Source organism: Amaranthus tricolor, chromosome 3 (genome assembly GCF_026212465.1).
Source record: "Amaranthus tricolor cultivar Red isolate AtriRed21 chromosome 3, ASM2621246v1, whole genome shotgun sequence".
In the NCBI taxonomy this organism is placed as follows: domain Eukaryota; kingdom Viridiplantae; phylum Streptophyta; class Magnoliopsida; order Caryophyllales; family Amaranthaceae; genus Amaranthus; species Amaranthus tricolor.
The window spans coordinates 29694598-29721920 of record NC_080049.1 but is presented as its reverse complement, the minus strand read 5'-3'; the positions used below and the strand labels follow the sequence as shown (position 1 = coordinate 29721920).

Sequence of the window (27323 nt, the reverse complement as noted above, 5' to 3'; positions counted from 1 at the left end):
AGATTTTTAAGAAATGAAAGACAATTTTGAAATTTCATTTAAAAAAATAATAACATATAAAAATTTAGAGTAAATTTAATAAGATCGATTTAAAAAAGCGAGACAAATCTAGTTGAAGGAGGAAATATATCATCATTCGTCATCGTAATCAGTATATCCAGCATGGAATATGAATTTGAGATTATTATTTTGGAAAAAGAATAATTGAGAAAAAGAAAAATTAAAAGCCATGATGACAGAAATGAGAAAAGTAAAAGCCAGCGAAATCCATCATCAAAGGTTGAGATTAGAGAATACATTCAGAAACAATACAGAATATACAGACCCACGCTCACTGGAAATCCAAGGAACCATAACCATAACCATTATTTCACTTCTTTTTCTTTCTCTCTCCTCACCAAACCCAAATCCAAATCAACCTTCTTGTGTTCATTCAAAATCCCCCTTTTTTGGGAGTTTTAGAGTGAGAATTTGGTGTAATTGAATTTGAACAGCGATCCAGTTCAGATTCTGATAAGACTGACAAATGGCAACTCTAACATGGAGGAAAGCTTACGGCGCCATTAAAGACCAGACCAAAGTTGGTCTTGCCCAAATCAACAGTGATTACAAGGTCTCTTTTGTTTTCCCTAACTTCCACTTTTTTCGGGATTTTGTTTTTTGATTTTTTGTTTTAATTTTTTCTGAATGCCAAAAATAGGATTTGGATGTCGCGATTGTTAAGGCTACCAATCATGTTGAATGCCCTCCCAAAGAAAGACATCTAAGAAGTGAGTTCATTCTAGGGTTTTCCATTTTTTTTTCTTGTAGATCCGTCGTTTTTTTTCTAATAACTAATAATTATCATTTTGTTTCAGAGATTTTGATCGCTACATCTGCTATTAAGCCTCGTGCGGATGTTGCTTATTGCCTTCATGCTCTTGCTCGCCGATTAGCCAAGACCCGTAATTGGACGGTACTTTTCTTTTTGATATCAAATTCCTTATTTTTCCGACTTTGGGACATTTCTCTTTTTCACTCCTCTTTTTATTTATATATGATATGATGTATGATATAATGATATATGATATGATGTAGCATTTTGGCCATATTATTAATAATGGGATATTATTTACCACTATGGTCGTTACTGATAATTGCATAACTTACATGTATTCATATTCTGCCTTTTGAATTGGCGGTGTAATCTACATCTAAAGTTTGTGAATTTGCAGAGTCAATGTTATCTTCATTAGGATTAGGAATTGCTCTTTATATTTCAGCAGAGTTTTAGATTAATTAATTTTATCTGAGGACTATCATTATATGATTTGCATTTTGCGGGTTTAATGTGTTTTGTTGCCTCCTTTTATATAATTTGCGGGTTCAAATTTTTTTGTGATTGTTGTGTTAGTTTATTGTATTGCTACCGAACTAGATTTACTTGGTTGTCCACTTGTCCGATCCTATTCATATGTTGTTTTTTGTCCCTTATTGAACAGGTAGCGCTGAAGACACTAATAGTTATTCATAGGTTATTGAGGGAAGGTGATATAACTTTCAGGGAAGAACTTCTCACATTCTCTCAACGTGGGCGGGTACTGCAGCTCTCTAATTTCAAGGATGATTCCGGTCCAATTGGTTGTTCTTTAGTCTTTAGTCTTTTTTTCTCTGGTGTTTTTCTGTATCTTGCTTGCTTATTGTGTAATTTTCTTATGCTTTAGTGTCTTAGAATTTGATATCTCTAATATAGCTTTCTATTTAACACTTGTTGCAGCTTGGGATTGTTCTGCTTGGGTTCGTACTTATGCACTTTTCTTGGAAGAACGGCTTGAGTGTTTTAGAGTGTTAACATATGATATTGAAGCTGAACGTTTACCGAAACCTGCTCAGGGACAGGAGAAGGTATGAATTCAACCTTATATTTTGTTCATTTCATGGTGAATTGACTCCTTTGTTTTCTAGATTGTGTATCTTTTCCAATTGTATAAGCTTATGGATGCCTTATACCAAGTCGGCTTTAGGATTGGGAGAAACAAGTCTGAATGGCTATGTGTAACATACTTTGGCTGAATCAGTGGTACATTAGTGCACATTGTGGCTTTTTTTGTTACATATATCTCTCACTTATCATTATGAGGTTGAGAATTCTTAATCAATTGCGTCTCCTTTAAATGCTACAATAATAGAATTTAATATTTTTGTAGTTCGGTGTAAAAAATGGCTTTTTTCGATGGATTTTTTTGTGTTCTATGGATCTCTTTAGTTGTGCTATTTATTCAAAGGGTTGAATTAAATTTTGGGTAGTCAAGTTAAGTTTACGGTCAGGAAATGCTCATCAATCTCATCATGTTCTTCCCTTCACTTGGGTTGGTCTCTGTCTTGGAGATTTGTTTTTGGGTGCTACTGTGTTTGAGCTCGTAGATTTCAAGTGCAAATTAGTAAAAAGTGTATATAATGCATCATCTCTGAATTTTATTGGAAATAAAAATCAAAAGTTTTGAGCATCATTCTTATGCACCCAAATTTAAATTTAAATATAAAAAAAGTTGAAAGGGCAGGTTATTTGGTATACAAGAGGTCTCGTGATTTTAAAATGTCCAGAACAGAAAATCACACAAGTTTAATGGAAAATTGCAGTTGTTTAATGATGTATGAGAAAATAAGTGCAAACAAACACTTGATTTAGTAACTGGCTTTATTAGCAATTAAAAAAATGGAATAAAGTTAGTGAGAATCACGTGGAAACTATTAAGCATTAAAGTTTAAAGCAATGTTAAAATGAAGTTGATGAGAAATATGCTATATGTGAGGACAATAAAGATGGCCAAGGTTAATTTGATCCGACTAATATTATATGTAGTAAATAATTGTATGGGAAGAACATTTGAAATTGCCCGTATCTGTGGAATATAGGAATAATTATCTATTGTAATATTGTTGGGATTGCTTTTGCACAATTTATATAGTAATGGGGTGATTTGCCACTTTTTTATTGTTCCAATTGTAGTTAATATTCATGGCAGCGTGCTCTTGATCCTTCTAATTTCCTTCCAAAAGAAAAGTTTGGTTGTGCGTCTCTAATCCAATTCCCTAGAACCTTTCTAGAAGAATGAAATCGTAATTGAGAAACAAAAGTGCATTATTAAGGTGTGTGCTTTTGAGTTAATGCCACTGAGGCACATACATCATCTCTTCCCGCAACCTAACGAGTTGCACAAGGCATATACAATACGAAATAGCAACCGTGTTGCTATCACACACGATCAAGGCACACCTATGTCTTTCTTATGAACCTTTTACTATCTTATAAATATAGCTATTGCAGAAAGAATTGGAATTTGTTTAGCGTCAGTGTCATGTGTGTTAATTATATTGGATATGATTTCAGAAAATCTTTTTATACTTCTGTTTGCATCCTTGATCAGGGTTATAGTCTAACCAGAGATTTGAACTCAGAGAAACTTTTAGAACAGTTGCCAGCTTTACAACAATTGCTATACCGTCTATTCGGATGTCGGGTGTGTGATTTCTCTTTTATATTCTCTCATTTGGGTAGGATCAGTTTTCTTGATTAACTTTTCTCATATGGCAGCCTGAAGGAGCAGCTAATGGAAATTATGTTATACAATATGCACTAGCTTTGGTATGTGAATTTTTTTAATTTTTTTTAAATGTTCTTCAAGTCTCTCCTTTCAGCATGTTGGATGAACACATCCATGTACATCTGTTCATTTAGTATTTATATACTGAGAAGAATGTTTTTTGCCACCCTTTACCTTCATTTTCATTTCCCACCATCTGCCTGTCCTTGGAATGGTGTTTACCTTATCCTCCTCCCATATTCAAAAGCTTGGCTAAAAAACCTGCTTTTTGTCAACCGCTGAAGGGTAAATCTAGTTGGGTGGTTATCCTGTTGACCTGCTTTACCCAAATAAAAAAGTTAAGAATTGATTTTTAAACAAATTGAAATTATCCTCATGAAAAACAGTAGTGTGTAATGTATATGCACTTAAATGTTTTTCATGAGGATCATTAGGGTTTCTATATGACCCGGCACATTATGTTATTTTGGTCTTGGTGTCCTCAAGTTATAGGGATTTCTACAATGGCATTATGTTACTATTGTCTTGGTGTCCTCGAATTATAGATATTGGTATATTGACATTGTGCGGAAGTTTTCTTGTAAGTATTAATCTTTAAGATTGTAGATGTATTATGTATTAGAAAAGCCAAAACAAGACTTTGTAATAGATTGGATCTATCTTTGTTGAGGAATATTAGTTGTAGGTAAAAAAACTAGCTAAATAGTGAGTAATTGTAGTCTGAGTTCTACTTTGGTGGTGGTTATGTAATTTTTTTCCTTAATTAGAAATTTACTTTGTGCACTATGGCCAATAATTTTCTATTTAGGAAGTGCTAAGCTAAAAAATTCTTTGAGTCTTTTACCTTACTTGGTCACCTTGTTTCCATTTGTATTCACCCATCTTCATAAAGTTCACTGTGAAAGTCATCTCATATTTCCTAGAGAATGAGTATAGGTTTATCTTACAACATCCATGTACAAGACTTGCTCTTGGGACTTGCGATTTTTTGAATCTTTAGAAATCCTTCATGTTTGCTAGCTGCTACATTCTGCATCAACAATTTGATGTTTTTAAAATTACTTTTTGTAAAATGATATTATGAGATATTGAAATTGGTAATTGGATCATCATGTGAATGATAGCTTGTTTGCTTTTGTTATTGACTTTTTATTCAAGATTTCTACTGTCCTTGCCACTGAGAAATGATTCTCTTTTACTCCTTGCAGGTTCTTAAGGAGAGTTTTAAAATCTATTGCGCTATTAATGATGGAATTATCAATTTGGTTGATAAGGTAGACATTAGATTATTATCAAAGTCACATAGACACTCTGAAAACAGTTATGCAAATATTCACGTTTGAATTAATTTTTTCTTGTGGCAGTTTTTTGAAATGCCAAGACATGAAGCTGTTAAAGCCCTTGAAATATATAGAAGAGCTGGACAACAGGTAATGCTAAATGATATATTGTAGTCCTTGAAATTGCTACATTTACTTCATATAGATGTTCTATTGAAATTGCTACATTTTTAATATGGATAAAATCTCATCTGCACATCTTTTCTCTTTAAAAGTCAATTGTACTTTTCAAATTCACTGTCTTATTCTTCTGACCCAACCAACTAAAATTATTTTGTACTCTTAATGTAGCATTCTTAGAGGAGTAACTTGTGTCTGAAGAAAGAATTGCGTATCAATTAATATAAAGCTTAAAATTGAAAGATGCATTGTTTAAAGTTCAAACCTCCTGCTGTTTATTTGCTTTATGTACATTAACCTAATAAAATTTAGGTTAAAGTGAGACATTCTTACTATCGTAGTTTTCATAGATTAGTTTGGTCCAAAGTCAGTGGAACTGAAGTATAGGAGATTATGCTAATATTTGTTGATGTAGTCACTTTTTTCACATAAATTAGTGAGACATTTTAATGCAGGCTGCAAGTCTTTCTGATTTTTATGAAGTTTGTAAAGGATTGGAACTTGCACGAAACTTCCAGTTTCCTGCTTTGAGAGAGGTAATATTTAAGGATAGGCATGTTGCAATGTGTTTTATTTTTGTGTTACAGTATTGTTAGAGATAGTTGAATCTGTTCTAGTTTTCTTTTGCAGCCACCACAAACGTTTCTTGCGACCATGGAAGAATATATTAGGGAGGCACCTAAGATGGTTACCATACCAACACAGCAGCTTGTGAGTTTGGTTTTTCTCATTTGCAGATAATTTTTTTGTTACGTTAAGTTCTAAATGCAAAAAAACACTATTGCCATTACTTTTTGATATGTTCGTAACTTTAAATCAGGAACTGCCTGAGAGGCTTCTTCTGACATACAAGCCCGAGGAAAATTCTCTTTCTGAAGATGATAAATCGATTGTTGAAGAGCCGCAACAAATGACTTCAGGTGATTTAACTTCTAGTGCTGAAGCTGCTCCAACTACTGCTCCTCCACCTGCTATGAATCTGGAATCGGATGATCTGCTGGTGTGTCTCTTGCTTTTTGATTTGAGATTTTGATTTCTTTCTGATAAAAATGCTGCATTTGGTTGTTGTGGAAGTTTGATTTATATTTAAATTCAAAAATCTTGAGATTCGACTATCTTGATTAAAAGAATAGGTTGAAAATTGCTTGCTTGCATCAACTAAAATAGTTTCCATTTGTTTGACAGAAATGGTAGAAAACATTTTGTGGAACCTATATTCCAGTAATGGGATGGAGAGAGTACCTTTTTATGCAAACCCTCTTATAATTCTAGGGGAACTTTTTAATAGTGAAATATCCTTTGAAATTAAAAGAAAACTTGCAACAATGCATGATAGAAGGGATTCTCCAGTTTCAAACAAATGTTTCTTCAAGGGATGGAATTGGTAAAATAACACTGCCCCAATAGACAGAGCCAATTACCTTCTGGTGGAGTGGAAATGTGTTGATCTGAATTCTATATGAAACTTGATTCTGAATCTGAGTGTAACGACCTTGTATCTTGAGCAATTTGGGCGTGTTATGTAGTCTAGTCATATAGAACATTAGCAATGTGTTTGCCTCTAATAGAAAATTTGAAAGGGGAAAATGATATTGACATAAAAATGCATAAATTAATTGAAGTCTATCAAATTTAATATTGGGAAAGATTTTTTTGCCACAATGTAAACCCAAATTTAATTATGCAATGTTTGGAACGATAATTTCATTTGGAAATCTAGAATTTACTCAAATTTAGTATTTGACAAATCAAATAAAATTCAAATTTGAATTTGTGTCAATTCCACTATTATTTTAAAAGTAATTAAAATTGAGAATTTGAGAATGACTTTTCAAACCTTGTCATTCTCAAATTTTTCATTTATAATTTTATAATTGAAATCTATAATTTGAAATGAATAACTTGTTCCTAAACATAACTTTGTTAGATTTCTAAAAAATAGAGTCTAATCAAGAAAATCTTTGAAGTTTTATTTAAAATGAATCAATCCTAAACTTAGTCTACATGGTTTCTTTTGGGATATGACTAGCATTTCTTTCTTTCTGTTGGACCCAAGTATAGACTTACTGATCTTATTCGAGTGCTTCTATCTACTTCTCTCAAACGTGTTATTTTACGGGGCTAAAATAAATGGTCCATTGGTTTCATACTGAGAAAAAGAAATATGAGGGATGTTTGCATCTGCTCTCTTCTGACATTGTCCTTTTCTTTAACATCCTTCTTGTTTTCGCTATAATCATGATTCTTTTGTCCACAGGGTTTAAATGATGTAACTCATGATGCATCAGTCATAGAGGAAAGTAATGCATTGGCTTTGGCCATAGTGTCAGGTAAATTGCTTCTTCATTCTGGTCTCTTGCGGCATATATACTATGCTGCATTTTTATGGTTTATCTTGGAGAAATTTATCCTTCTTTGTTGATTGTTTGATAAGAAGACGCTGCTACAACTTCAAATAATGGCACTACTTCAGCTAAAGAATTTGATCCCACTGGCTGGGAACTTGCTTTGGTCACAACCCCAAGCACCGATGTTTCTGCCCATACCGAGAGGCAACTGGTAGGTGGTTTCTTACTCCAGCATTCTAGTTCCAATCACTCTTAGTTTGTATTTTATTCTCATTCTATAAGTTCAAACATAGTAATTGATTATCATGTCAATGATAGCTTGTTTGCTTTTGTTAAAACATAGTGATTTTTTTGGCCATTTGATCAATCTCACCTTGTTGACATATTTGTATCAAAATAAATAAGTAAATATAGATCCTTGCTTTCAGTTTTAAAACTTACCCCTGCTAGCAAGCTACCGCTTTCGCATACTTTATAGAACTTGCATATGTGCTTACTGCCATTTAAAACAATGTGATTGATTGTATCTTCTTTTGTAGGCTGGTGGATTGGATTCGCTGACGCTGAATAGTTTGTACGATGAAGGAGCTTACAGAGCCAGTCAGCAGCCAGTTTATGGAACACCAGCGCCCAATCCATTTGAAGTACATGATCCCTTCGCTATGTCCAACAACATTGCTCCTCCTGCCGCAGTTCAGATGATATCTCAGCAACCACAAATTAATCCTTTTGGTCCTTATCAGGCTCCTTTCCATGCACAATCACAGCCACCTGTTGGCCTTGCGGCACCAAATCCTTTCGTTGATATGGGATTTGGACCTTATGCTGGTGCTCCTGTTAACCATCCGCAGCATCCTGCTAATCCCTTCGGAAACACTGGACTGCTGTGATTTTGTTCGGGTGCATTTGTTTTGGCACATCTCGAGACCACAAAAGCAATGTTTATATTGTTATTAGATTAGGTATGAGGTCTCAATTTGAAGGAGGCATTTGTACACTTGATGTTCCTATAGTGTCTATGCAAACTACTATGAAGAAGGATGCATAAATCTAGTTATTATGATTTAATAATCTCAATTCCTTCCCATTCAGAAGGAAATTATGACCGAGTGTATATTTTTATTAGATGAGCATGTGTAAAGAATGTGATGAAAGTTGAAAGGGAAAATTGTTTCCATGGAACACTTTTCTTATAAATTTGTTCAATCGACTTCATTATTTGCCGTATTGATTGGGAGTACAAATTCTATAATCCGTGGAACGCTCTTAAAGGTTCTTTGTTCTTAGCTTGTTGATGTTTGATGTGCTATTGCTCATTCATACTATGCATAAAAAACCACAAATTCCCTTCATTAATATGCAATTTGTGTTTTTCCAAAAGAATCTAATTTAATCTTCATTCAATGCTATTATAAACTTAATTATAAAGCAAATATCAATAAATGCAATGCTATTAATAATATTAGTTTTTCATGTTTAATATTCATTATTCAATATTCTCCAAAAAAAATAAACATTTTGATATTCTTGGAACAATCAAAAGCCCATTAAATGAACAATTTCCAGCAAATAGAGAATGAAAATACTATAATTAAAAGCTATAAATGTTACCTTACAAATACTTACTTTGATCTATTAAGGGTACTAAAAATATTAAAAATGAGGATGTAAAATTACAGCAGTAGATAATGATTTTATAGAAAGAATTAAAAACTAATTGTAAAAACAATTAAACTAGAGTAGCAATTAGTGAAAATTATAGTACTAGTAAAAATAGAGAAACAACTAAACTAAAGTAACAATGAGCATATACAACCTAAATACAAGGGAGTCAAAATAAAACTAACTAACTAATCTCATAGAATTAAAGATATATAGACTTTACTTGTTAAATATATATTATAATTTCACCAAATACAACAGAAGATAGAAGATAGATATTAACGATCTACCCATATCCAAAACAAGAACAATTTAGTCGATATTGGTAATTTAAAAATGATGGAAGATGAATAAAAAAAAGAAGGAGAAAGTGCTTATATGTAAGGCCTACATATATCATTTGCCTACAAACAATTAAATTGGGGAAAACTGTGAAAATAGAAAAAAGGGTTACATATATCATATTTAATGGGATATATTTATTCAATGTAAGTACTCATGTTTTGAATTTTAGATTTATGATATATTTATAAACATGCCACTAAAAATGTTTACTTCTTATGTACCATTGATTTAAAAGTTGCACTTCTTTACCAGAAGCCATAATAGTAAAAAATTATTGTGTATTTTTACTCAACCTCTAATACAAATAAACTTTTTTTTTAAAATGATCTACTAGTTAGCCTCAAAAAGATTGAAGAAATGCAATTCTTGAATATTTTTCTTTTCTTTTGACACATGTCCTGCGCCGTAATTTGGTTTTCTCTACTCAAAACCAAATTCAAACCAAAAATTAAATTAATTTTTTTTACAATTTAAATTAAATGGAATTAGAAAAAAAAAAATCTAATTATTAATACAATTTGATTTGGTTTTTCACCAAACAAGTTAGCGACTTGTTGTTAGATTCACATTAACTGTGTATCTTTTCTGTTATGGTTGTGTATAATTAGATTGTTTGATTTGGTCTTTGGTTTGGATTACAAAACGAGTACTCGAAAAGTCTTGATTTGTTGAAAGCTTCTTCCAAAAAGGACCAAAATAGTATATCAGAAACTGTACGGAATCATTCCCTTTTTTGGCTAAGTGCTTAATAGCTTGCTTGTGTTTTAGGAGTCACCATGTTGAATTCATTTGCCTATCATTTTTAAACATTTTTTATTTTGATCCGTTTTATTTAATTTACATTATTTTTATTTTAAATAGTGACATACTACTTTTTTTTAATCTTATTTATATATTTTAACTCTCTTTTAAACTTCATTTATATAATTTATTCTTTCTCTTTATTTATAACCACTTTTTTAAAAATCTTTTTATTTCTCTTTGATTCAATTCTATCAGGACAAATAAGTATGTTATAGAGTGTACATGAATTACTAGTACTTGGTATCTTTCAACTTATTCTCTTATAACTACTTATTTTTTGTAAGAATTTTAAATTTTATTAAAAAGGACAAACTCTAAAAAGGTTTGGTCTTATATAAATATTAGTATTTTGATTAATATAACCTATTGATTGTTATGTGAGATGTCGGTGATTTGTTAATCTTTTTTAATTTTTACTAATTACTACTCTCTATCTTTCTGCTTACTTTATAATTGTATTGAGTGGGCAGTTTGTACTTTTTATATGTCAATCATGATTTTTGTACATTTAGCTTTGTATGTATTTTAATAATTGAAACAATTAAAGTAATTACTAATTACTATTTAATATTTAATAGTATCGTATGTAGCTAATGACATCATCAATTCATCATTACTTTTTTAGTTTTAGTGTTGGTTATAAATGATTCTACTTCATTTTCTAGAGTATTGTGATTAGATGCCACCACATATAACCCTTCAAAATAGAAAAAACTATGAGACATAATATAATATTTTGCCAACTTTTAATTACTCAGTATTAATTGAAGGAGTATTTTTTCTAAAATATCCCTAACATATTAAAAATCAAACTATATCAGATTATATGATAAAGAAAGGGTAAATTAACTAATAAACTAAAGTTGATATTATTCTAGAAAAAAAACTCCTAAATTTATATTATTTACGGTTAATAAAAAGATATTTTGAACCCACATGATTTGTGCACTAAAGTCTTGAGTCTTGACCTACATTGATTAGTTGATTACCTTAAAATTCAACCATGACATGGAGACTAATTTTTGTAATTATTCCCTTAATTGCTCCCTCTTTATGCATTGAATTTTTGTTCATGTCTAGCTCCATTTGATGTAACATTAGACACTGAGACACGGAAAATAAAATTGTTTTGTTTTATTCTTAAAAAAAAAAAAAATTAAAAATACATAATAATTTTTAAAATTCACTTCTTTTCTTTGAGGATTTTGGAGACCAAAAATTAGCAATCAAAGGAAAGCAAATTAAAATTCATTATTCAATGAACAAAATGTAAACTAATACTCCTTATATTTATTTTTTCGTTATAAACTTTTACTACTCTATCATTTAAATTTGCCTCGTTTAATTATTTATTGTGAGATTTTTTTTTAATTAGGCAAATTCAATCAAAAAGGCACAGAGTTTAGTACTCTTAGTATATATGTTCTATTATATTTGCAACTGTAAATGGCGTTTTTCTACACAATATATCACAATCAAATACAAGTATTTCAAAATGGAAAAATATCAATTTCAAGAATAACAATCAATATTAACCAAGTTGACTGTCTAATTATAAATTGAGTTATGGTTGTAGAAAATGTATATGTAAATAACAATTATTTAAGAAAAACAGTATATTACTTTTATATATACCTATTTTATAGAAGGACTAAAATGTTATTTTGATTTTCTGTAATTATTTATAAATAAATGTTATTATTTAGAATATTCAAATATTAGTAACTTGTAAATAGATGAAGGATGTTACGGAGTAGGTTTTTGAGAGTTTCCAACATCCTTCCAACTGACCTTAAAAAGTTCCACGTGCATTTAAAACTTAACTGCTTTCATCCACATTATCCTCCTTCTATTCCCACCCACCTAAACTCTATTTCAACTCAACTCCCTTTTATTTTTCTTTTTTTTTTTTTCTAATTCCACTCCATCTCTTCTATGCTAAATTGCTAATTATAGTCTTATTTTTTAAAATTTCGTATCTTCATATAAATTTTCTTATTTTTTTACTTGATTAATTATTTACACAATTATTATTAATTTGTCTTTTTTTTTTTATATATATATATATTTCGCTCATAAAGCCCCCCTCCTATTTTCTTAAAATAATTAATGTCAAATCAGATAAGACATTCAGCTAGAAGAGAAATGAATATTTTCTTATCATGTTTAATTTGTATCTTTTTAGTATAGAGTAGGCTAAGAAAATAGAAGGACTAAGGAAGGTAAACAACGAGAATCAAACACAAGTTTCTCCTAGTGAAAAAAGTCTCATGCTCCAACTAATACAAGAATTGATTAATCGCTTTGCACTCATCTTTTATTTTTGGTTATCTTAATTATTTGCACGATTTTCTTTTTTGATAATGATATTTACGGTTCTCTTTTCATCTCAAACACAAGTACATTCTTATCTAATTTAATCCTGTTATTTATTGAACCCACTTATTAAAAAACTCAATATTATTCCCTTGTCCTTTTAAGTTTGTTATCTACGAAATTGACATAAATATTAAGGTGTAGTTTAATTGTTAAAAGTATAAGACAAATATTTAAATTGTGTAAATATATTATACTTCTCAGAGATGAGAATTTAAAAAAGTGATAAAGACCATTGATATAAAATAAAACTCAAATAAGATGAACAAACATGAAAATTTTTGAAAACTCTAGTATTAAATTATTACACAGCTTTTTTATGTAAATTTTTTTTTTATAGAAACGTGGCATTTTTATTTATTTATTCCTACCATAATAAATATTTTATCTTCATACGAGTGTTTTTTTTTTTTTAATTTTCATTATCACTTATTCACTTTACAGCATTTGTCAATTGAGATTCTAATCTATCCCTTTCTCAAAATAAGGCCACCTAATATTTTCATTTCTCCGGCCAATACTGCTATCAAAAACTATTTTTTTTTATATAATTATCTTTAACATTTTACTTCCCATTTTCAGTCTTTTTCTCCCATCAGCCTGGCATTAGTGCATCACTAATTCACCATGTAATCAAAAAAAAAAAAAAAAACAAACAATTAAACGGGTAATTACCAAAGGGGTCTTTGAGGGTGTGAGTGCGTGCAAGATGATCGATCGCCATAAATAAAATAAATTTATTGATAAAATAAATATATTTGCCATAAATAACACTCAAAATAAATTTTGCACGTGACACTAAATTTTTTGTAATTAGACCATAAACATTGTAGAGGATTTACCTTCCTCTTTGTACTCTCTTTCCTCCTTTAAGCTATCCTTTTGAATGTGTAGAGGAAATAACAATGCTCTTGGCCAAGAGGATTGGTCTTGATGTAACACCCCAGAATTTTCGACCCCTTAACGAAATCAAAACCGTAAAGGACGGGAAGAAATTCGGGTGTTACATAAAAGAAAAAGAAATTTATTAAAACTATTTCAAAATTAATTTAATATAATTATACAATACCCAAAAGTCATTAAAATATTAATTAATGACGTTAGAAAATCTCGGGGTGTTATACTTGATCCTCTCCATAAAGAAGATGGAGATGTAGTACACAACTATATTATTTAAATGGTTATTAAAAAAACGGTAAAGTAAAATTTCAAAATAATTTTACCAACAAATCTATTTTTTTTTCTCAATCCGCTAATTAATTAATTATGCAAATTAATTGGCTAAATAATATTTATTTTTCAATAATTAAACAAATTACAATTATTGATTTTGATGATAGGAAAAAGAATGTGTAATGAGTTATATGTGAGTAGAAGAGAGGGTGAAAAGAGGATGAGAATGTAAATAGAGAAAAATAATGTAAAAGAAAGAGAAAATAATGTGCGAAAAAAAAGAATTGTAAGGAGGTCTGCATTGTTTATGCTCTTACCCTCTTCTCACCAGGTTCCATTTCGTTTCATTTTGTTTTCTTTCTTTTCTTCAAAGCCAAGCAGATGAAAAGTCAGCCTGCTTCGTTCTCTTGAACACCTCATTTCTCTCCTTCACAATTTCTCTTCCATTTTTCATTATTAATTTTCTACATTCTATGGAATTCAATTAAATTTCTGGGTTCAATATGAAAGCTAGAGACTTGATGAAGAACATGATGAAACCCTTCAATTTCAACTCTAGCAAAGGTTCCCCTTTTGATTTCCTACCGTATTTTTTTTTCTAAATTACTGAAAAAAGCGATAATTTGTAGGATTACATGAGATTTCAACTAATTCTTTCTGGTTTTTTGTGTGGTTTTCAATTGGGTATTAGGAGGATCAAAAGAAGCAGATTTGCACAAGATAGCAGCACAAGAGAAAAAAAATTTTTCTTTTGATACATTGTTTAAAGCCACTGATAAATTTCATCCTTCTCGTAAGCTAGGTGAAGGGGGTTTTGGTCCTGTTTTTAAGGTATCCTTCTCCTATTTCTTTCCTCAATTAGAAATTTATTTAATTTTGGGAACTATATTTTTAGAAATTTAAATTTGTGGTAATACCCAAATTATAAAAAGTGATGGGAATTTTTTGAAGAACCTAGACTTACAGGCTGAGATAGTAAAAAGTGATGGGGTGGAGAATTTATTTAGACACATGGAGGTTCTGAGAATGTTCAACCTCACAGGCCTAGAAAGTTAGGGCTCAATATTAATTTAGGTACATTTAAACATACAAAGTCGTTAGAAAAATATGTATTCAATTTATTAATTTTTGCTTCGCCTCTGTATGGACGACCACCAGAACACAATATTTTGGGATTAAGATTTTGGTATTGTAGTATACAAGTTGTAAAACTGGGAATTATTTTGTGGGTGTAGGGAACATTGGTGGATGGAAGAGAAGTCGCAGTAAAAATGCTATCACATAGCTCAAGACAAGGAAAGAAAGAGTTCGAAAATGAGGCAAAGTTGCTGGCAAAAGTGCAGCACAGGAATGTTGTGAATTTGTTGGGATATTGTGCACATGGTGAGGATAAGCTTCTTGTATATGAATACGTCTCCAATGAAAGCCTTGACAAGCTTATCTTCAGTAAGTACTTCTAATACTAGTTTTGCCCTTTTTTTAGTGTAAAGTCTGTTGGTGGGTTATTTTGTGACTTGTGATTGCCTTGGTTGTCAAGTTTTGTAGGATAAACCACCTTAAAATCTTGGTATTGATTTTGCTTTGTTTACTTTGTCATTCATCATATTTTTGCATCATGGTTTATGCTCATTGCTTGCACCTTTAAACACTCATCTTCCTCAACTATCCTATTGTATTTGTGTGCTTCCTCTCAAAAGCTTTGAAATTAATTCTTGTAGTTGGTGTGACCATTGTGCAAAATAAGGGGGAGTAGAATTTTCATTGTTATCTATGTTACTTGGACTCGGGTACTTATGTTGGATACTGGTGCTTGTCCAAGTGTTGGATACATCTAAGCATTCAATTCTACACCTAAAATGAAGTGTCTAAGTATCATACCAATGTCCGAGGATCAAGAATCGGACACGGGTACGTGAAGCAAAATGAAGAGTCCGAGTAACATAGATCGTAATGCTAATAGTCTTGGTTAAATAATACATCCGGATGTATTGTGGAATTTTTATAGGAGGAATCTTTTTCGCGAATTCTAATTGAAATTGTCTGTGGATATGACAATAGATTCCTCAGTGATGAAAGCATATGTACTGTTTTTTCATAGAGTAGCTCACTAGGGATGAAACCATTTTACCAATTACTAACTGATGGCGAAGTAGAGAGCCACTCTGCATGACATGTGCTATTGGCCTACTGCTGCTAAATGAAAGTTGAAATAGTTATGTCGGTATTAGAAAAGTCACTACCAATCATGCCATACTTCAATTCTGAACTGATGTGGGAATGAATACCTCTGAAGTTTCATGGGCCATTTTACTATGGTTTTGGATAAGATCAATCTTGGTTCATATGTTGAGGTATTGTTACGGAGGATTTTGTGGAAGGTTGCTTGCTTTGTTTGGGGAGCCTATAAGTGTTCAAGGAGGATGACATGCTTATTTTGGAATCATTTGTAAACCGTGTGGAGTGCTCTTATATCATCATGAAGCATTTGAAGTTGATTTTCCCGAACAAGGAGCCCCCAGCTACCTCCTCTCCCATGGTATGTGGTTGGCAATCAGCATGGGTTCCTTTAGCTACTTTTTTTCTTTCTATTTGTAAGAAGCTAAATTGTAAATATGCCTTCCCATAGCATGTTAGTAAATAATATACTAGAAAGATAAATCGTAAACTTAAATGGTGCTTCTCTTGTGAGAATCGGTGGTATTGGGTAAATCTTTGAGATTCATCGTTGTGAGCATTGTGGGGCCTTGGGGGAGCCTTGTTATTGGTAATCATTATTATGTAAGCAAATTCTGAGATATGAAAATTTTCTGCTTGTTCACAAGCCACCTCTAGTTTGTCAAACTTCAAATGCATATTATTTTTGATGTTGATTGAAGAAGTATGCGCTCTAAAATCCAGGCGTAGTATGATTAGCTCAAAGATTGTTCTTCCGTTGAACTTTTCTTTCTTGACTGAATCAATTATGCATATCTTAGTGAAAGCTAAAGCATTGACGAAGTATTATTGGTGCATCATACAGAGCCAGATAAGCGTCAGGTGCTTGATTGGAAGAGACGGATGGAAATTATAGCAGGCATAGCTAAAGGATTGCTCTACCTTCACGAAGATTCACATAGTTGTATTATTCACCGTGACATCAAGGCCAGTAATATCTTACTTGATGATAAATGGGTTCCCAAAATTGCCGATTTTGGGATGGCTCGCCTCTTTCCTGAAGACCAAACGCATGTAAATACTCGAGTTGCTGGTACCAAGTATGTCTGATTATTATGAGCTTTGTTTAGCGTTACGCTACACATGCCGGTTATCTGACTGCATTGTATTTGATTGAAATAGTGGTTATATGGCTCCAGAATACGTTATGCATGGGCATTTATCTGTAAAAGCAGATGTATTCAGTTTCGGAGTCTTGATGCTGGAGTTGATTAGCGGTCAGAAAAACTCGACATACAACCTATCTCTTGATGCTCAAAATCTACTTGAGTGGGTAAGTTCTTTGTTTTAAGCATAAACTAGTCAATACAGCAACCAACAATATCCTTATTACATCTAAAGGGCAGCAGGTTTTAAGGAGTCTTTATTTCTTTTCTTTTATTTTACATCAGTGATGTCTTGTTAGAATAATTTGTGAATTACAACCGTAAAATTTACGATTTTTGCGAATTACAACCTCAATGTTTATTTTTTGCGAATCACGACCATCAAGGTATCAAAGTCAACATCATTTAGGCCAAATCACAGAATTTCGACCGCTTATCCTAAAATTGCGACCACTAAAATGGTCGAAATTATGTGATTTGGCTTGAACGGTGTAGACTTTGATGTTTCAGTGACTGTAAATCGCAAAAAATAAACATTGAGGCTTTAATTCACAAAAGCCCTAAACTTTAAGGCTGTAATTTGCAAATTATTCAAACAATTGTTATAAAAGTATTTATAAAGTTATTTTGTTTTTTCGACAATTTTCATTAAAATATAAACTAATTATCGAAATTGTGGATTTAGTTTATAACGTCATAAGACACGTTCGATGCTCTGTTGCCTCTGCATAGGGCCCTAAAGATGTTTTTGAATTTAGATTTTGCTCGCAAACAAGTTACCGCCGTGTTTCCTTGTTATTGAGTTTGACAAAACTTATGTGCAAGTCAAAGTCAAACTTCAGAGTCAATCAGGGGTTGAGAAGCTCAGAAAATCCTGACTCATTCTCGTATTGTTAGCTAATCATTTAGGTCATTGATGACGTAGAAGATCTGACCTACAGTGTTATTTGGACCTTGTTGAAATTTCCTGATCCTGAAAACAATGTCTATGTGCCTTTCTTTTTGTGGTGAATTCACGTCTCTTTTTATAATAATTGGTAGTTAGTTAATCTATAAATGTGGGATATTATGAGTAGGTGGCTGTTATTGACTTATTGCAGCATTTGAGGATCATCATAAATTAAACTAATACAAGTTTGGTATAGGATCAGGTAATGACTTGGAAAATACCCCTAGTTTTTTATCTCTCGTCTTAAAATTTATACAAAGACTAATACTCTTCTGTCTTATGGAATTTGCAACAAATACGTTTTTTTCACTTTTTTAAGAGTTGGGGGAAATATGGATGGGATGAATGGATAAGTAAATGTGTAGACGAGATCACAAGAGTAAAGAAAGTTAAAAGAGAGTGTAGGGTCATGGCCAAACATTGTAGCAAATTACATGAGACAGATTGAAAAGTAAAACGTTGCAAATGCTATAAGGCAAAGGGAACATTTGTCAAGATTGTTTGCATAAAAAATGGAAGATTTCTTGTGAAATAAACTCAGACTGATCAGCCTGCATATGCAACATTATTTAAGGTTTAGTTTTAAATGAAGGGCACCATAATGGTTTTAACTATTAATATTAATAAATTTAGTCTATTTTTATTAAAAATGTAGAAGTGTGCCAGTTTCATGTGAATCTTTAAGAGTAATCAGAACCATTTATTAAATGGTTAAACTCATGCCTACTCAATTAACTATTTGTGTGAGAGGATTTCAACACTAATCATATACTCCCTCCGCTGCTTTGCATTACAACATATCACTTTTAGTACCAAACTCTGTCACTTTTCGTTTCAACATGTTACTTTTAATAGCAAACTCTTAGTGACAGAGGAGTATTTCGTGTTCGGTCATGTCTTATCGTGTCAACTTTTGCCGGTTTTCAGTTCATGTCTTATTGTGTCAACTTTTATTCAAAACTAGCCTTGCATATGTTGAGATGAAAAATAGTGCTAAACAAACTCTAGTACATCATAATTGTGTAATGCTAAGCTAGGCACTCCCTCCGTCCCCACTTATTTAAATTTAGACCCTCTTCACATACTTTTCAGGGTCTTTTGGTGAGATGAACAATAGGTTACGGGGCGATAGAAAATAAATATTTTTCTACATACAACAATCCATTACCTGAATGCCATTAAGTGGAGGGTTGCATGTACGCAATCTTATCCTTGTTAATAATACTACCATAATTACGAATCAGGGTAAATGAAACTGTATCTAAATAAAGTATCTACGTAATAAAACGAATAAATCTTTGTATGGCAGGTTTACAAGCTATTCAAGAAAGGTAAAAGTTTAGAAGTGTTGGACCCTTCAATAGCGACCAGTGCGGTTGCTGAACAAGTTGCTATGTGCGTTCATATTGCGCTGTTATGCACCCAATCAGATCCAACTTTGAGGCCAACAATGCGGCGGATAGTTGTTTTGCTTTCGAAAAAACCAACAAGCATAGAGGAGCCAACCAGACCAGGCTTCCCCGGCTCAAGGTATCGGAAGTCTAGACATCCAGAGGGATCATCCTCGACAACGAAAACAGATTACAGCAGCAGTACGATGAGTGCCGAGGCTACCACACGTACTGCTAGAAGTTTAGGTTCTGTCTCATCTACCACCCATAGTACTGCGAGGAGTCTAGGTTCGGATCCTTCCCATGGTATTGCAAGGAGTCTAGGTTCGGATCCTCATGGTAAACGTCCAATGGAGTAGTGTAAATAATCTTTTTATGAGGTTATTGGGCAGTGGAATGTTGTATATTACTAGATGTTTAATGAAAGAGAATACAAGAAAAGGGGGTTGAATAGGGTTTTTCAAGGATATTCTTTTGACCATTTTGATTTGTTAGTTTATGAGTCTCCAATAATGTGTAGCAAATTAAAAAGAATGGAGGAGTATTTTATATTTTTTTTGGAGTCGATTTTAGGGATGTAAATTAGAATAGTTGCAAACGGAAAGAGAATTATTGGTTTAGTAATTTAACAAAAATCTTTATTCCTTCAAACTAGTTTTTAATAAATAGATTTAACTGAGAAGTGAAATAGCCAAAAGCTACATAAAATACCAAAGGAAAAGCAAAATGAACAAAAGTTTGTCGCAATATTCTTGTAATTACTTTCTATCTCATTGAAATTCTTGTGTTACATTAACACTTTATAGTTCAAATGACTCTTATTTGCAGTGGCATATAGAGCATATATTCCTTCAATCTCACCGTGAACAAACCAAGAAAAGTGGATAAAAGTGGTATTTTATGAAAAAAAACAAAGAAATATGTGGAATGAATGAAAAGTTAAGTTAAATATCTGGATGTGATTTAAAGAAAAAAGTGGGTCGCTATTAAAAATAGAAAGACACAGTTTTGATGCTAGTATTGCCAGATTAAGATTATGACAATAAATCAGGGATATTCCTCATGTGTTCTTAAATTTGCAACAGTTAATTACTCATGAATATTGTTAAAGTCTCCATCAGGGAAAAAATTACAAAATGTGCCATCTTAGACCCTTCTCTACAAACAAAATTGGGTTTGTGGCAACATTCTCAAAACAATCAAACCAATGAAGTTGTGAGTTGTGTCCAGAATTCTGAGTTTTACATCACAAAGAAAGTGCATACCAAACGATTATGCTGACTGCAATTATCCGGGTATAACTCTGACGATAGTGATATGGAGTACCAGAGCTCATCGAGCTTTCTGATGGAGCGAGCGCTGTACTATTTGCCACGGTTCCGTTCCTTCCACCACTGCAAAAGGCAAAATATAAGTACGAATGATTAGCTGAAAAGCTATGCAATGTCCACTAAACCAACCCATACGTCAGTGAAGTTTTACACAAAGGGGAAGAATTGGACCAGCAGAGGTTTAAAATCGATACATACCTTCCAGGAAATATACATGAGCCATGACCTGCATAAATCAATAATTGGATTATTTGATGTTTTACAATTTTCAGCAAGAAATATAACCAACAAACAAGAATAATCTAGCCAGTAGCTCATTTGATGTAAGCAGTTAGCAGTATACATGATAATGTAGCAACCAAAAGAACAAGGAACGCAAGAAAGGGAAATGAGGGACAACTATGTTTTAAGGGAAATGAGTGTGGGCGGGTCTCTTCCTCTACGATATGCTAATAGGTGACAAAGAAACACACGAGAAATCGAATATGAAATAAGGCCACCAAGCTAAATACAAATCAGTGTCACGTGATTTGCTAATTTCCTCCCAGATTGCAAATTGAACAAAGCAAATATGGTCCATTTTGGCTATTTTGGGGCCATTTTGGGCGAATTGCAAACTCAAAAATCGATTACTCGCAAACTATGTTACAGTGGTATTGACGAGGCAGAGATTATAATGAAAACTTAAGTATTAGAGCCTTATGTAACTTACTTGGATCGGAAGTGGTGATAGTAGCCACTCCATTGAAGTAACATGTACCAGGTGCCATGGCCATTATATGGTAATAAGTGTCAAAAGCATAATTTGCATGGGCAACAACATTATCAGGTTCATAACAAGGTTCTCCCTGCAACAAAGGAGAACAGTCAACTTTTCCGGGCCCACAGGCCCAATCCAACCCTGCCTGAAGCATCTTCGGGTCTGCACCTTCCTTTGCGATACAGTACGTTTGGTTCGTGGTGTCATTTGCAAATACCGTCCCTGAACCAGTTAGATGCAGAACATAGATTGGGACACCATTAGCATCAAAAAGGCCCCAGTTTTTCTCTGAGAGTAATCCGGGCCTTAAATCCTCGTTGTACAATTCATATATGTATGTACTTACTGCTATCCCAGGATGCTTGGGTGTCCCTGTGTTGTTGTAAACCCGCCTAATGAGATTACTATTATATGTATTAGCATTTTCAATGGTGGCATCAGGCTCAGATGCATCACCCTTGGAAGGCCAACCTGATTCCGTCACAATAATTGGAACATTGGTGAAGTTCAGATCGGTCATGGCAAAATATGCAGCATCAACAACAGCATCAAAAACATTGGTATAATGCAGCAGAGTGTTGGCATCTATGGCTTCTTTGTTTGGAGGAAGAGGACGGAAAAGGGCATAGTCCAATGGGATGAAACCATGTGACTTCATGTAATCATAGTAAGGGTACACATTAAGCATGAGATATGAGTCTGTAGACTGTAGGAATTTTAGCAAGGGGACCATGACTGGTTCCCATGTACGGTTGAAGAAAGCTTGGGAGGGTGGAAATGAGTCGAGTATAATTGAAGAAGCATGTGGAGTTGACACCTTGATTTTAGAATGAAGATTTGAGGCAACAAGGGCTGAATGAATGTATGTCATGGCATCGACTAAGATTGGAGCAGCATTTGGAAGGGTGGTAAGAACTTCAGAACCCAAAGCAATGGCTGTGATGTTGGTAGCAGGTACATGAGCTAAAATATTTCGAGCTACCCAGTTGGCTGCAGTAGCATTCGATTGCCCGATTCCAAGAATTTGCTCGTTAGGAACAGAGACAATGACCTCGATTCCACTGTTGGCAAGAGCAAGTAGCATACCCCGGTCAGCATCAAAAAGCCGTACATGTCGAATATTTTGTGCTTTGAGAAGGGCAACCACCTGAGTTGGAGAGGGCACGTCAGAAATATCCAGTCCTATGTTGACACCTACAAAGGCCTCTGTGTATAGAAAAGAGGTTTTGCAAAAGAGTCAGATTCCTTCAATGCAACATGAATTGTGTTACAGTTAATTCACCCACTATAACCTACTCAGCAACAAATTGAAATGAACAATTATGAAAACAAACAAACTCAATGAAATGGAGATCTAAAGCATCACCGAGTAACAGACAGGATAATGAACGGTGGACAACACAATATCGATGGCATCCAAATAGGAGGCAACCAAACTTCAACACCCAGTAGGGAAACTAGCCCAAAATTTGTGATGTGATGGAAAAAGGTTTAGCACTATGCACGCCATGATTTCTCATCTTGTAAATGCACCCAATTTTAAGTGTATGTTTTACCATTGGTGATGCTTTTTGAAACTGTGATCTGATTGGATATAAAGTTTGCATATCTTTTCAACAGAAACTCTAGACGGCTACAATTAATCTCTTAAATTGTGCATGAAAAAGGGGTGTATTGAGTAGTGAGCTGGAAATTAGCAAATTAGCTACATGAAAATGATGTCATAAATTGGCCAAATTGAGCGTTAATACAGATCCACATAGCTATAGCTTAAGTTATCTACTACAATGGAAAAAGGAACTTAGATACGGTAATTACCAACTACAATCGGACAAAGCATCACCATTGAATAAATTAAGACAAAACGCGCTTTATAGATTTTGAACACAGGTCACTAATGTAGAAGACAATACATTGACTAACTCATCTCGGATATATTTACATATACTACTTGATTTGATTTTATTTTGGATTTAATTAATGTCAACTGACCTCAATGACTACACTATACATCCGCACATGACTACACATTGGATGGACAATGGACAAGTAAGTTAAACTACAACGTCACACCATTAATCTCAACAATATTATGCGGTCAGCTTGATGAACCAAAACGTATGCGGTCAGCTTGATGAACCAAAACGAATGACGTAATAGATTGTCTTAATTAATAAAATTGCATAGATTTACTCCCCATAGGCCATAACCTCCCTTGACAACCTCTTCATAGTTCCCTTTATAGACATTTGTACGATTGTATTACCCTACGCCCCGCCACAATCTTGATTAATAAAGTGTACTCAGCAACAATGCCAAAACCTCAATTCTAATAATACGGTGTCCTTAAGATTGTACTCGAATATGCAATAAGATGTGCAAAACAGAAGCCTCATATAAATATAAACTGCCCACAAGAAACATCTTTTATTCAATCCTCCTTACTCTACAGTCTACCCTGGAATCAAGTCCCAACCACCTTTGACTGCGTTAATGCATACAATTGTAACTAACTGGAGTAAAGACAACTCAACTACCAGGGGTGGATCCTGTTAAGACCAGAAGAGGTCCGGCCCCTCAGAATATTTGAGTTAGAAAATATTGTATGCATTTTACAATAAGAAGAGGTGATTTAGTGGTCAAGAGTATATTTTTTTTACAAGAAGCCGGGAGGCCACCCTGGTTTTTGTTTGGGTATTAATTTTGGTCTCTTTTAATTTACGACCCAAAATCAGCCACTTAGTCAACTACATCATTTTTAGTACAAGAATATAAGCATTGCCTTAATTAGTTTTCAAAGGAATATTTGTCTAAAATGGTTATTATTATACACTACAGTAGAACTTCCGAATCCCAACTAACTACACAAATTATTTGACAAATTTTATGAGATCACCAAATGATAACTGCATGTAAGCATGTCACACCTACTCGTATTTTTATTAGCAATAATTATACCTTTTTTTCACTATTAATGCACCAAAAACACACACTCAAATGAACTCTTATATTTTTACTAAATTCGTCTAAATAACATACGATATCATGTTTTTAATATGAAGTATTATCTACCATTAAAGTTAAGTCTTAAAAAGTGCAAAAATTCAAATAAATTTGTTTGACAAATGGAAAAGCATGCCAATTGTTCTGTTTATTATAAATAAAGTAACAAATAAGGCCATATCTGCTTAAAAGCCAAAAGCCAACTTATCAATTACAGTAACATTTTTACCGTTTAACCAATAAAAAAATAATAAATAAAAGCCAATCGAATATAATTAAAAAACTATTTACCAAATATAGGTTAGAAGAAAGTAATATAAAATCTAAAATTAGTCTATACCCCAACTTGATGTTTGGTTTATTAATTGGTAATGAATTTGGTGAGTGCATTGCAAGTGTACAAACTGCAAGGCTACAATGTTCTCTTGAGCAATGAAGCTGTCGCATTAAAATATTCTTTTAGATGCCCAACATTATACTCCTATTGTCCTTACACTGTTACACAACCCACGGTGAGCTGGAACCCAATTATTAATAATGGGCCGGGCCGGGCCGGGCCGGGTTTTGGCAGGTATCCAATAAATTTCAGAATCAATTATACTCATTCTTGCATGATAATGAGTTAATGACGCAAGTATAAACATCCTGAAGGTATCCTAATAATGGTAATTGAATCGTCGAGAAACTACCATCACATTCGTATATTGCATGAAAAGCAATAAAATCGTAATCAGCAAAAAAATCATAAAAAAAATACTCAAAATGACAAGTATTGAGAAATACTTAAACTTACTTTGTGGAGCAGAAATGGCGGAGTGAAGAAGAAAGAGTAGAAAACAGAAAAGTAAAAACACTGATAAATCTGGCTTCATTTTGGTAAGAAATCTCTTAGAAAGTAAAGTAATCATTCAAATTGATTATAGAAATTAGTTAAGTCTACAAGAAATACGATAATCAAACACAGAAGAGAAAAGAACAAATGGTGAAAAGTGAGAAGTAAAGTAGAGAAAAAGGGCAGAAAAGAGAGAAAAAAGAGAGTTGGGAGTATTAAAGAGTCGTTTCTTCAAAGATGAGAGTAAGTTTAATCGTCGAGGGGTGTTTATTTTTTTTTCTTTTTGTCAGAGTTGAGAGATCGAGCAGTCATCTTTTGGAAGCTTTTGCTCAGGATTTGGACGGCTATGATTTATTATCATCTTTATAATATTCAATTTTGTTTTTACTTTTTTGTCCCACTAAATTTGGGACATAAATAATTGATGATAATATCATAAAAATTTGGATAAAAGTGATGTTTTACGAAAAATGAGAGAAAAAATGTAAATGAGATGAAAAGTTGTGTAAGATATATGAGTGAAAATTAAAAACAAAAGTGTGAAATGAGGCAAATTTAATGTAATATGCATGAACATTATTTTCTCCCCTTTATATTTGAGTGTATTTGGTGAATTATTTTCTAGTTGGACTAGCTAAAAATATTGACTAATAAGTGATAAGAAAACTTATTGACTGTTGGTTATTTACGAGAGAAAAAATTATGTAAAAATTTTCGTTTATAACTTAAAGTATTTATTTACAATCTAAAAGTGTTTACTTACAACTAGGGATGGTCATGGGTCCAGGATCCTGTAGGACCCGCCCCGGACCTGCCCCTTTTATAAGGGTCTGGATCTTAATTTTTGAGACCCGTCGGATTCGGACCCTAAAATTTTAAATTTTAAATTATATATTTTTGAATTCTGATATTATGAATGGATGGCGTGGGGCGTGGGGCGTGGGGCGTGGGCCATTCTCATTCTCAAATCCAGTAGACCAGTAGCAGTACATTAGGCAAGGCAAGCAGGAAGCAGCCGAAAAGTCGAAACCCTAATTTTTCTTTCTAGTTTCTCTTCTCCTCTAACCTCGTCCTCTACTCCTCCTCCTCTGCCACATCACCATCGCCATAGCCATCGCCAGCCGTCTACTCCACTTCAGTGGAGACTCCAGATATTCCATTTCTTTGAATTTGTTTAATTTTTTTTAATTTGGGTACTGGCCTACTGGATAATTCCAGATTTTCAGCCATCGCCATTAACGCCCCTTTAATTCTAGTGATTCCAGTGACGCCATTAACGACCCTTATGCTAGTCTGATGCTTTCATGTTCTCCATCTCACAATTTGTCAATGATTAAATTCCTTCATGTTCAACGCATATATTTAATGCAAAACAATTAGAATGAGAAAATTCATACCAAGTATCATTTTCAAAATTGATTACAGTGTTTGTATTGACTCACCAAGTCGCCAGCCATCGCCCTTTCTATGCTTCTGGATCGCTGAGGTGTATTGACTATTGAGTATTGACTCTCTGTACTGTGTCTGTATCACTGTATGCCCTCTTAATCTCTTATTCGTCTCTTTTTTTCTCTTATATTAATTTAATTTGGTGTAGTATTCTTCATTTGATTTGATTTGAAAACAAATTTAGATTTATTGTTATGATTTTGATATGAAATCTATTGATTGAATAGGTGTTTAAATTTAGATTTATTGTCGTATAGTCGTATTCGTATAGATAATGGATGAAAATCAATCACAATGTACGTCCAAATCAGTGGCACAACCACAAAATGATTTTGGTATGGAGTCAAAAAATACATTGAATGTAGATGAAGAAGGGTTCGTTAATGATAATGATGATGGTATTCCAAGTTCTTGCACAAAAGATAAGGGAAGGAAAACAACCTCTGAGGCATGGAATTATTTTGTAAGAGAGGAAGTAAATGGTGTGATTAGAGCTGTTTGTAAGCATTGTGGTGTTAGTCTAGTAACTGGTGGTA

General features: G+C 33.0%; 3 protein-coding genes across 4 annotated transcripts; 2 read left to right on the top strand and 1 right to left on the bottom strand.

Annotated features, from left to right (window-relative positions):
- The first annotated feature begins 241 nt into the window (after positions 1-241).
- Positions 242-8619, top strand: LOC130808934 (putative clathrin assembly protein At2g01600). 2 transcript variants are annotated; one of them, XM_057674496.1, is made up of 15 exons: positions 242-613; positions 701-770; positions 858-955; positions 1482-1620; positions 1757-1884; positions 3408-3500; positions 3575-3625; positions 4793-4858; positions 4949-5014; positions 5500-5580; positions 5675-5755; positions 5865-6044; positions 7302-7374; positions 7482-7603; positions 7932-8619. In XM_057674496.1, exons 1-15 carry the CDS (start codon positions 527-529, stop codon positions 8280-8282), a joined length of 1686 nt encoding a protein of 561 aa, XP_057530479.1. In that variant the 5' UTR covers positions 242-526; the 3' UTR covers positions 8283-8619. The 2 variants fall into 2 exon arrangements, with proteins under 2 accessions (XP_057530479.1, XP_057530478.1); XM_057674495.1 differs by having other exon boundaries at positions 245-613; positions 7479-7603.
- Positions 8620-14003: 5384 nt separating this feature from the next.
- Positions 14004-20341, top strand: LOC130808931 (cysteine-rich receptor-like protein kinase 43). Its single transcript, XM_057674493.1, has 6 exons — positions 14004-14316; positions 14444-14583; positions 14988-15198; positions 16772-17006; positions 17089-17239; positions 19331-20341. Exons 1-6 carry the CDS (start codon positions 14256-14258, stop codon positions 19769-19771), a joined length of 1239 nt encoding a protein of 412 aa, XP_057530476.1. The 5' UTR covers positions 14004-14255; the 3' UTR covers positions 19772-20341.
- Positions 20342-20477: 136 nt separating this feature from the next.
- On the bottom strand, positions 20478-25686 carry LOC130808930 (glucan endo-1,3-beta-glucosidase 3-like). Its single transcript, XM_057674492.1, has 4 exons — positions 25300-25686; positions 21456-22709; positions 20942-20969; positions 20478-20806 (listed from the first exon to the last, which is right to left on the bottom strand). Exons 1-4 carry the CDS (start codon positions 25412-25414, stop codon positions 20659-20661), a joined length of 1545 nt encoding a protein of 514 aa, XP_057530475.1. The 5' UTR covers positions 25415-25686; the 3' UTR covers positions 20478-20658.
- Positions 25687-27323: the final 1637 nt, after the last annotated feature.